Below are 12,099 nucleotides of genomic sequence, written 5' to 3'. Positions count from 1 at the left end.
TCATGTGCCACAACTCAAGAAGAGTTTGATTAGTACAGGGCAGCTAGATGATGCAGGCAATCACACCACTTTTGGTGATAGCAAGTGGAAAATTTGTAAAGGGGCCCGGATTGTAGCCAAGGGTTGTAAATCGGACACTTTGTATCCTTTGCATGTATCTAGTGTGCGTGACCATGTTGTCGCCGTAACCGAGCAGCCAAGTGTTTCTTTGTGGCATGGCCGGTTGGGACACATGAGTAAAAGAGGAATGCAAACTCTGTCTCGTTGTGGTTATTTGCCGTGTTTGAGGTATGCTGATTTTTCTCATTGTGAGCACTGTATTTACGGTAAGCACAGTCAAACACCGCACAAAAGGTCACTTTCTTTGAAGTCTGACAGGGTAGACTTAGTGCATTCCGATGTATGTGAAATGCCACAGTTGTCCTTAGGGGGAAAGAAATATTTTGTCTCGTTTATCGATGATGCTACACGTAAGGTGTGGGTGTATCCAATACGTGCTAAAAGCGATGTTTTGGATACTTTCAAGAAGTTTCTTGCGTTTGTTGAGAATCAAACTGACAAGAAGCTTAGGTCTTTGCGCTCAGACAATGGGGGGGAGTATGTATCAAAAGCATTTATTGACTTTTGTGCTACTAAAGGTATTAAAAGAGAGCTCACGGCTCCTTTTAATCCCTCTCAGAATGGAGTTGCAGAGAGGTTAAACCGGACTATCCAAGAGAAAGTTCGGAGTATGCTGTCACATGCTGCATTACCTCATGGTTTTTGGGCAGAAGCTGTACAAACAGCTATTCACTTGATTAATCGCTCACCTAGCAAGGCTTTGGGTGGAAAGGTGCCTGAGGAGGTGTGGTCTGGCAAGCCACCCTCATATGCACATTTAAGAGTGTTTGGTTGTGAGGCCTATGTTCACATCCGGAGTGAACTACGCACCAAACTAGAACCAAAGTCTCATAAATGCATTTTCCTAGGATATGGTGAGGATGGTGAAATGGGGTATAGATTATGGGATCCCGCATTACGGAAAATCATATGCAGCAATGATATCATCTTCAATGAGAATTGCATGCACAAACAGCCCACAAAGGTCGAGGAAGTGCGCCGGGTTGTTTTTCGTGAAGATGTTACATATGGACAACCAAGAAGGCCCAATGTTCAGCAGCCTTTACATGCTGAAAATCAGCCATTAGCTGCTGAAAATCAGCCCCAACAAGTTGCCATTGATGCACCACAGGTAGGGGAACAGGTTGATGCTCCTAGACCGCCCGTTGTTGCGATGCAACCGGCTGAACAGCCTGCTGTTTTTTATGGTTTACAGGCTGAAAATCCACCTGTTATGGATCATTGGGTGCGTAGGTCTACTCGGGTGACAAGGCCCCCCGATAGATATGAACCGTCTTTGGACTATGTCATGCTTACTGATTGTGGTGAGCCGTCTTGCTATAAAGAGGCTATGCAACGGGAAGACAGTAAGAAATGGTTCAAAGCAATGGTTTCGGAAATGCAGTCTTTGGAGAAAAACCATACATGGGACTTGGTTGATTTGCCTAAAGGGCATAAGGCTCTGCCATGTAAATGGGTTTACAAGACCAAGGTCACATCGGATGCTTCTTCTAAGTACAAGGCACGTTTGGTTGCTAAAGGGTACAAGCAAAAGCATGGTGTTGATTTTGATGAGATTTTTTCTCCTGTTGTAAAGCTTGCCACATTACGTCTTGTTTTAGGCCTGGTTCCTTCTGAAGATATGGAGTTAAAGCAAATGGATGTCAAAACAGCGTTTTTGCATGGCGATTTGCTTGAGATGATCTATATGATGCAGCCAGAAGGTTTTGTGTCAAAGGGGCAAGAGAAGAAAGTATGTAGACTCTTGAAGAGCTTGTATGGTTTGAAACAGTCTCCCCGTGCATGGTATCACAAGTTTGATACATTCATGAGGTCTCAAGGATACAAAAGAAGTAATTCTGATCACTGTTTGTATATCAAAACGGCAAGTGATGGATCTCTTCTATTGCTGATTTTGTATGTTGATGACATGCTTATTGCGGGTAACAATGTCACGGAGTTGGATGCACTACAGCAAAGCTTAAAGAATCGCTTTGACATGAAGGATCTTGGTAATGCTAATCATATTTTGGGCATGCGTATCTCTCGAGATAGGATCAACAGGCGTCTGTATCTATCTCAACGAGATTATGTCAATAAGGTGCTACATCGTTTTCATATGGATGGGGGAAAGGCACTTGGTACTCCGCTACCTCCATATGTAAAACTGACTGCACATGACTGCCCAAACACAGATGATATGCGGGCTGAAATGGCCAAGATTCCTTGTGCATCAGCCGTTGGCAGTTTGATGTATGCTATGGTTGCTACACGTCCGGACATTGCATTTGCGGTGGGAGTGGTAAGCAGGTACATGAGCAATCCTGGCAAAAAGCATTGGGAAGCAGTGAAGTGTATCTTGAGATACTTGAAAGGCACTAAAGACTTGTGCATTTGTTTTGGGAAGAGTGAGACATCTGTGCATGGCTTTACAGATGCAAATTTTGCTGGACATCCAGATTGCAGGAAGTCTACCTCTGGATATGTGTTTACATTCACAGGAGGTGCAGTTTCTTGGATTTCTAGATTGCAAAAATGTGTTGCTTTGTCTACCACTGAGGCTGAGTATGTGGCTGCCACTGAGGCATGCAAAGAAGCTTTGTGGCTCATGCGTTTGGTAGAAGAGCTTGGCATTAAGTCACCGGTTCCTGTGCTACACTGTGATAGTCAGAGTGCTATTATGCTTGCAAGGAATCCTGTTTTTCATGCCAAGACAAAGCACATAGAGGTGAAGTATCATTTTATCAGGAGTGTGCTTGATGACAAGAGCATTACACTTGTCAAGGTGCACACAGATGACAACCCTGCAGATCTTTTGACCAAGAGTCTTCCAGCAGAGCGGTTTGCATATTGCCGACAGATGATGGGTGTTGGATGAGTAAGTGCATGATCAGCTGTTGTATCATAGTTAGCTGATTCTTTGATCTCCCAAGGTACATTGCCTTTAGGTGGGAGGTTGTTAGGGAATAAAGGCCTAAGTGCCTTGTACTTATAACTTATAAGTTAAAAAGACTTATAAGTGAGGGGGCCCAAGTGTGAATGGCCCCCTAGTCACTTACTCATATACTCAAATGTGAAGCCCAAAAGAAATAGCGTGGCTTTTTTTCCCAGTTTTCAACGAGCTCTCTCTCTCTCTCACGTTCTTCTCTGCGTGTGCTTCTACATCGCCTCTCTCCTCTTCTCCTTCACTCTCATTGCATAGGACAGCAAGTGGGCTCTCTCTCCTGCTCCCCCACAATTACCTTCCTCTCCCTAGCCCCTAGCCTCGCCCTAACCCTCCCCTTCCCCCTTTCCCTCATCCTCACCCTTTCCCACCCCCTCTCCCCTCGCCCTCGCCCTAACTTTCCCATCTCTTCGCCCCTCGCCCTAACCCTAGCTTTCCCCTCCCCCAAACCCCCTTACCTATCCCCTCGCAATTTTCCCTCGCCCCTAGCCCCCCTCACCCTCTCGCCCTCGCCTTAACCCTCCCACCCCCTCGCCCTAGCTCCCCTCACCCTCTCGCCCTCGCCCATCCCCTCGCCCTCGCCTTTCCCATCCTCTCGCCCTAGCCCCCTAAGCAGCTGCCAACACTACCTTTCTCAGAATCACAGGTCAAAATCTCTGACGTCCATACTAGAACACCAGCACTGCGTATGTCTACTTCTGTGGCCACCTCAACTTTCACACCACCTCTTGTGAGTAGTGTTGCAGTCACTAAAACACAACCTCCAGTTGTGTCGCCAGCACCACATACTACTCTTAGTGCAGGGGCACCTAGGGATAATGCTGGGGCACCAAAGGATACTGCAGGGGCATCTAGCTCTGGGATGCCTACATCTGACAAGCATGACATATATGATACTTTTGCGCCTGAGGCCGACAGACTTTTAGAGGCAGACAGAAGAGCCATTTCGACAATTATCAATGCAGCCCTTTCATTGCAAGGTACCAACGGTCTGCATCGCGCTTGCTATGACGGTATGACAAGGGAAGTGCAAACTCATCTTCAACGAGAGATGGATAGGGACAATTTCATTGCTACAGCTCAAGATCGCATAAGAATCTTAACTCAACAGGTAGTGGACCTCAAACATATTGTCCACACTCAGCAAAAACAGTTAAAAGAGGCAAATGATATGACCGCAGCAGTTCAGGACCTCTCTCCGGTGGTACATACACTATGTCCTTCTTATGCAAAATACCAAGCTGTAGCCATTTCACAGGCAGTTCCAGCTACAGCTACAACTACAACCCCGGTTTCTCATCAAGTTCCTATTATGGCAGCACAGATACCGACACAGACGAACGTTTCCAAAGCACATTCACGGGATTCTCAAACAGCAGAGAAAGCAAATCCTACCAATAAGATCGGTCTCATCACAATTTCATGGTCCCTCTATGGCCTTCCCCTCCCAGTCCCCAACCTTTCCTCAGCACTTCTACGGCTTCTCGGGATTCCAACAACCTGTTCCACCCTCGCAGCCTGCCCAGTCTTTTCTTGGGTTTCCACCAGCTCCACCTGCTCACCCTCAACCGTCTCACATGACGCAGCCTGCTGCTCATGGGGTGGCTACCCCATACCTGATGTACCCTCCTCATGGCCACTACCCCTCACCATACACTTGGCTTCCATCTCCTTACCCACCTTACTATCAGCCTCCTCCTCCTCCATCATCCGACCACCAACAGTAGATTGCCGATATTCCAGTTCTTCAGTTCCGCTCTCCGGGACGGACAACGGTCTTGTGGCGGGCAACCTGGGTCCTGTAGCCTGCTACGGTGTCACTTTCACTTTCACACGACAGTAGTTTACAGTTGGGCTTTGGTCAGTTGGTCTTTGGTCTGGTCGGTTCACACTTGGGCAGAGACACGTGGCAAGGTGGTCTAGTGGACATCGTGGCCAAGTCACCACCGCCACCCAGTGGGGATAGACTTAGATGATGTTCTTTATGAGCCGTTGGTGGCTCTTGATGATGGTACATATGAGTAGTCGTTTTGGGGCCAGTGGCATTATCTTGTACGTAGTCGTCTAGAGTGGGTCTTTACACAGAGCACGTCTTCACCATCCCAACACATCTGAGCCTCGACACCCCCATTGTACCTGGGAGTCTTGGGTTGGAGCTGAGTGTGCTGTCACGCCAGAGTCTGTATCAGTCTTTGAGATAGTCGAGTCATATGTTCTGGTCTGCTGTTGTGTCTTTGTGAGCTCTGTTGGCGTCTATTGTTTCCTTTCTGTTCAGTCTGTGTGAGGGAGATTCAGTCTGTTAAGTGAGATTGTCACGCACATTGCACTGAGGACCACCCACTGTAGAGAGCACGACACATTATCCGCGCTACAGGAATGTACAAGATCAAGCACACAAGATTTACGAGAGACACCAGAGTAATAAGAACGCTTTACTTGCTTGCCATATTGACATTCATTACAAAAGTCAAGCTTTGTGCCCTTAGCATCAAGCTTGTTCAAAGTACAAAGCTTAGAAAGGCCCTTTTGGCTCATATGGCCAAGCCTCTTGTGCCACAACTCCATGTGAGAGTTAATTTCAGCCAATGCAATAAACTTGCCCAACACGGCCTTTCCATGCATGCAGTAAAGTGTTCGTTTCTTTGTGCCCTTTACAATCAGCCTTGAGCCTTTAGTCATTTTCCATGACCCTCTCTCAAACAAGATGTTGTAACCATGCATATCTATCTGACCAACAGAAAGCAGACTCTTCTTGATTCCCGGCACATATCTAACATCATGCAAGACAAGCTCATTTGTGCCATCTATGGAGAGATGCACAGTGCCAATACCCTCAATGGAGCATGCATGATTGTTTCCAAGGTATACATGGCCACGCTTGCCCGCATCAAAAGTAGAGAAACACTCCTTGACAGGAGTCACATGAAATGAAGCACCCGAATCAACAATCCAAGTCTGGGACAATGCATCATTGACAGTCAACAAAGCATCAATAAGATCACTCTTGGTGATTTGCATGTCCTATGAATGAACATTTAGAGAGGCATCAAAGTCATAAGCATCATCATCTGACAAAGTGGCACACAAAATGTCCTCTACATCTGACAGCTCCTCAATCACGACACTAGAAGCCACATTGGCCTTCTCTTTGTCCTTTGAGCTATCCTATGCATCGGCCTTGACTTCCTTCTTCTCTTTCTTTTTGTCTCCGCCATTCTTTTTCATTTCTAACTCAACTTTATAGTACCTGCAATCGGGTTTCTTGTGACCTTTCCTGCCATGTAATAGCAAGTCACATCACCCTTGCCTTTGCTTGCATTTCCCCTTTCTTTACTCTTACTCTTACTCCTTTGTGCATAAGTATTCTTCTTTTCTGTCCTGCATCTAACCATGTTGGCAGAACTGCCTCCCTCTCCACTTGCTTTCCTCCTGATTTCTTCATTCAAGATAGAGCCCCTAACACCATCAAAGGTCAAATTGGGGTTATTGGACAACGAAACCACCAAAGTTTCCCATGACTCAAGTAAGGTCATAAGCAAGAAGATAGCTTTCAGCTTATCATCAAAGGGGGGCAAGCCAGAATCCTGTAACTGCGACAAAGTGCCTGCGAACAATGACAAGTGCTCTGCCGCGCTCTTGGACTCATCTAGTTGCATGCCAACAAGTTTTTGCATCAAGTGCACCTGGTTGACAGGCGGCGTTTTTTCATACATTCCCTTCAACTTCTCCCACACATCAAAAGCAGTCGTGAGACCTTTCACATCAATGAAGATCTCATCTGTCATGGCCATTTTAATGTATGTAACGGCTTTCCTGTTCATGCTAACCCATACTTCATCTGTCATATTCTGTGGCTTCACCTGTTCAAGTGCCCCTTCGCAATCCTTAAGAAATAGGATTCCTTGAATCCTGTCTTTCCAGAGATCAAAACCTGTTCCATCGAACCTCCTAATCTCGAAGAGGTTCTTCACATCCGAAGAAGATGAGGCCATAGTTGCACGAAATAAGAGGGATAATACGCTGAATTTTTGGGCAAAATGCGCAAAAAAACCAAAGTATAGCCTCACAGAGATGTGCACTACAGCTCCAAATGGTCACAGGAGCAATTTGGGGCAAAATAGGTCGATTTGGGCACAAAATTCAATTTCTGAAATTTATGCGCAGGAAATTTCAGCGAGCAAATTTGTGCTCGAAAACAACAAATTTAGTTGTTTTTAGCCTCAGAAGACATACATAAGGCTAATACACAGCCTTTAGAAGCATGTAAGCGCAAAAGCCCCAATTTGTAGCATCAAAATTGCATGAAATTAAGCCACAAATGGTCATACATCGACAAAATTTGTCAAATGTGCGTAGATTGCATCAATTTGCACTTTCCCCAATGTAATCGCACCATAAAAACACTTGCAAAAACATGCGTAAATCTGAAATTTGCTTAAAACACCTGTTTTAGGGCTTGTTTTTCGGCAATTTCAGTGTTTTCCGGTCTCGGGGACTCAGCAAAAGTATTCCCACACCTTAATACATCATTTGCAAAACCTGTATTTTGCTGTCATAACCTGTAATTTCCTGTTTTGGACCTAATTTCAGCCTATTTTGGGTCAATTTGGGTTGCCGGGAGCTCTCTAGTGTCCGAGGACGAGTCCTTTGGCGACGAAATTGCAAAATCTCGCGTGAAGAGCGCGCGGCGGTGTGTGCAAGTGAAAGAGCACGCGAGGAAGTGCAGTATGTGCAGAGAGGGGAGGCGAAGGCCAACAGGAGAGCAAGCGCTAGCAGAAGAGAGAGGGCTCACGTTTTTGGGGAAAACTCAATAAGTGAGTTTTGGGTTTTCCCACTTTTATTATAAGTGACCTTTAAAAAATGTGTCCAGGTTCATATTGAACCTGGACAAAGTATAAAAATGTACAAAAAGGGATTATTTAGGCCTTTAACCCAACATTGTGGACAGATCTTGCGTGGTCGCTATGAGACCTTTTGGTCAACTGCTTTTGGGCCTAGTGGCATTCAAGGAGGTGTATGTATGACTATTGCAGATTCTTGGCAGGAGGCCATTGTGGGCAATGTGCCAAGCAGGGCCCAGTGGGTCACTATGCATATACATGGCTGCCTTGTGGCTTTCTAAAACGTTTATGTGCCCAACCAACCATGCAAGTGCACGGGCTGAGTTTTGGTCGCATTTGGTGGAGTCCCGACCTCATGCAAAGCAGTGGTGCATTGGGGGGGGGGGGGGGGGGGTTGTTGTCAACATGCTTGAGGACCCCTCAGATAGGGTTGAGGACAAACATGAAATTGTTCATGGAGCAGAGCTGGCTGCTTGGGAACGGCTATGAATGACCTTGCGGATCGCGCATGTATGGCAGCATGCTAGCTTTGCACGGCCCTCAAATAGCCTCACTTTTTCTAGATACGACCACCAAGTGTACGGAGTGAATCTATCAAGGATAGATCACGTCTATGCTACTGAGAACTTTTGCGCCCTTGGTGGTTCAGTTTGCGTTTTAGCAGGGACTACCTTTTCTGATCACGTGCCACATCCTTACTTTTGCCGACACGTAGAGGAGTGGCAGCGTTATGTTATGCATTCCTGAGAGGATTTTGCTAGATACAAAGCTCAGAGAGCAGGTGATTACGTAGTGGACCGAGAGTCTAGATACACGAGGGGGTGTTGCTGCTAAAGTGGCCAATGGCCTCAAGGAGCTTAGTCATTTCTTCCTCCGGGAGTCGACAACACGTTTGGTTGTGGCTCGAGAGGAGGAGAAGTGACTACGCCGGGGCATTGCCTCCTTACAGAGGATATAGGAGCGGAACCCAGGTAACCCTTGGATGGAGGACCACATGCAACAGGCTTGACAAGAGCTGATCACCGTTGAGGAGCGGCGCCATGAGTTTGCCTACCACACACAGACGTCTCAGTGGACCCAGGCGGGCGACAGAGTCACTGGAGAGTATTTTGAGATGGTGGGCCCTCGCCATGCGCAAACCAGTGTTCGGCAGTTGAGGAGACAGGATGGGACGGTTGCCACAGAGCCTGAGGACATATGAGCAGTAGCTACCGACTTTTACCGAGAGCTGTTCTCAACGGAGCCGCAATCAGAACGCAGAGATGCAGGCAGAGAGCAGGTGTGGGCACAGATGCCTTGCCTCGCCACTAAGGAGGTGCAACAGATGCTTGAGAGCCCTCTCCTGCTAGAGGAGCTCCGGGAGGCTCTCAGAGCACTCCAACGTGGTAGTTGCCCAGGAGAAGATGGCTTCACTCCCAGCTTTTTCTTGGAGTACTGGGAGGTGCTTGGACAGGATCTATATAGTGCATATCAGCACATTTTGCACACTGGGGAGATGCTTGACAGCATAAGCGAGGGTTTGATCTACCTGATCCCCAAGGAGGGGGGATCTCCTGATAAGATTCGGTAGTGGCATCCCATCACCATTCTCAACTCAACCTACAAAATCCTTGCAAAGCCTCTGAGTTTGAATTCAGCCACTGCTTGAGAGCATCATACATGAGACTCAGGCGGCTATGTCAAGGAGCGTAGTATCCTTGACAATATCTTCCCATTTTGGGAGGCGCCTTCCCTTGCATGCCTGCAAGGAGAGGATCTTGTGGTGCTCCTTCTCGATTTTGAGAAGGCCTACGACAGAGTTGACTGGGACTTCTTGGAGGACACTATGCGCAGGATGGGCTTTTCAAATGCATGGATCAGAGGGGTGTCTGCTCTCTACAGGTGTGCTCGTAGTCAGGTGTTGCTACTATGCTAGCAAGAGGTCGATGGGAACGCTTCATGCTTACACGATCAGTACGGCAAAGCTGCCTTCTTGCCCCCTTCCTGTTTCTTTTGCAAGCAGGCGATGAGTAGATTTTTGACCTCATATGAGGTTGGTTTGCGTGGCCTACAGTTACCCATTCGCGGAGAGGAGCTTTTGGATGCTGCGTTTGCTGATGACTCAGGTATGTTTTCGGATGGCTGTGAGGCCAACTTGCACAATTTCTATAACCAAAGACCTAAATCTGGTTTTGTAAATTAAAAAAAAAAACTTGCACGTTGCAGGGAGTTGAGCCTAGTTCTATACCTACCAGAGAAACATTTTGCCGATAGGTCGACTCATAGAATTTACAACATGAAAGAAGTTGCAGCATGAGAAACTAGCATTATTGAAACGAACAGATGGTGTACATCTGATGATTGCTCCATTCTACCCAAAAATCCCTTTTTCTACCCAGAAATCCCTTTTTTGTCCGATTAAAAAGCGATAAGTAAATATTCATAGTGCAAGTACATAACCCAAAAAAGACCTGAAAAAAGACCTTTTTCTACCCAGAAATCCTTTTTTTGTCCGATTAAAAAGCGATAATTAAATATTCATAGTGCAAGTACATAACCGAAAAAAGACCTGAAAAACATAACATGTGTAGCACAAGATGTGAATTCAAAACCGTTCTATTGCTAGGAATGGAATGAAGTGGGATGAATCCAGGTAACAAAAGAATTAGACGACATAAAGCAGTCCCACAAATATTGAAACTCAAAGTTGAATTCCAACCTGGTAAATTGACTATTCAAGGCTCTGATATGTTGGATATACCGTGCAGCCCTCCCTCCATCATTCTGGGTTGCAAGACCTGATTCGTTGATCACTAACTGTCCATCATCAAGAACGAAGTCATAAATTCAAAGCACATACATAATGTATTGCCTTAAAAGCGCAGAAAAATCTGCATCAGATCAAGAATGCAAGTGCAATATTGTCCCTTCTTACCTTTTAGTTTTTATTGACGTGCAAGCATTGAAGCTTCAAAAAAAAACATAGAAACATGGATACGTTCTGGACAGCTGGGCGGGGAATGAGGGATAAGGCTCAGAAAAAAAACCTTGTTTGCACAAAAAAGGGTTCAAACAAAGAGAAGACTGAGATGGTGTTGGGGCAGTGGGTAAGGGAAATAGTTGGGACTGGAAGCTCAAAAATGAGCGTCCCATGTCACCAAGTTGGAAAGGTTCGGTACATATTACTGAATGGTTTTAGTTACTAGGTACGTAAAATTCGTACGTATTTTTAGAAGGCCAACAATCTAGAGTGCTTCAGGAGATTCGTGGTTAATTCAAGAGTATCATCACACAAATGTTAAAACACCAAACAAAGACTACCGTAAAAGATAAAGTTTGAGGTTTTCATACGATTGTACTATGATATAGAGGCAAGTACGACTTGAGACATCCAACACTAAACAACTAGAATTGAAACAACACACAAAAAGCTTCAGTTGACCCTAAACTATTCGATACAAAACAAATTCCAAAAACCTTAGATTACACAATGGATGTCAAACAAGACTCGATACCATCATTTTGAAACTACAAAAATCACAAGGCCTGCCTCTAAATGAAACAGCCAATTGCCTACATCTGCCTTGTATGTCTAAGAGATTCAAAGCTGTTTTCGATAGGAACCAGCACAATATCCCACCTCCATAATGCTTAAACTCTACACAGAAATTGCACTCCAACGATGGCCCAACAAATCACACATGGGTTTCATGGCTTCACTTGCCTTGCCTCTGAGACTCGGTGGTCCTTAATAACACACCTCATGGAACATTTGCAAAAAATTTGCAGCTTTGGTGTGCTTTAAAGTGCATTATTTTATAGTTTCATGCATGTGGGTTTCCATAACCACATTAAGTTGGTTAAAGAAAGGAGGCAAATACATTTTATGGTTGGGCCCTAAGTGCCCTTATCTGGAGCTTAATCTTATAGTCCATTTTTCCTGCATAGGAGCACGCACTGTGCAAGCTGCAGCCACACTAGTTAGGATCACCCGATGTGACGGGCAGGGAGGCTGTAATTTTGCGTAGCCTTCCTTGGAGGTAGAAAAAGGCCAGTGTGTGACCGACCAGGAGGTGACCGGAACGACCAATGCAAGTCCATTACTTGTTTTATTATTTAGTAACATTTGTTATCAGATCAGTCGATTGGCAGCGCTTCTCAACTCGTGCGGTTGCAAGAACCACACACACACACACACACGGGGGGGGGGGGGGGGGGGGGGGGGGGGGGGGGGGG

The 12,099-nt window shown here is 45.9% G+C and overlaps 1 protein-coding gene across 2 annotated transcripts in view; it reads right to left on the bottom strand.

The window, feature by feature from the left end:
• The window catches only part of LOC147431139 (Pleckstrin homology (PH) domain superfamily protein), an 89,687-nt gene that overhangs the window by 51,340 nt on the left and 26,248 nt on the right, over positions 1 to 12,099 (bottom strand). For both annotated transcript variants that reach the window (XM_086493783.1, XM_086493782.1), the window contains one exon: positions 10,583 to 10,680. In XM_086493783.1, the coding sequence (XP_086349909.1) occupies positions 10,583 to 10,680 (98 nt within the window). The remainder of the gene's footprint in view (positions 1 to 10,582; positions 10,681 to 12,099) is intronic.

This window comes from Adiantum capillus-veneris, chromosome 21, assembly GCF_014529385.1.
Source record: "Adiantum capillus-veneris isolate H3 chromosome 21, ASM1452938v2, whole genome shotgun sequence".
NCBI lineage: Eukaryota > Viridiplantae > Streptophyta > Polypodiopsida > Polypodiales > Pteridaceae > Adiantum > Adiantum capillus-veneris.
The sequence above is the reverse complement of the archived record's forward strand: the minus strand, read 5'-3'. Positions and strand labels throughout refer to the sequence as shown.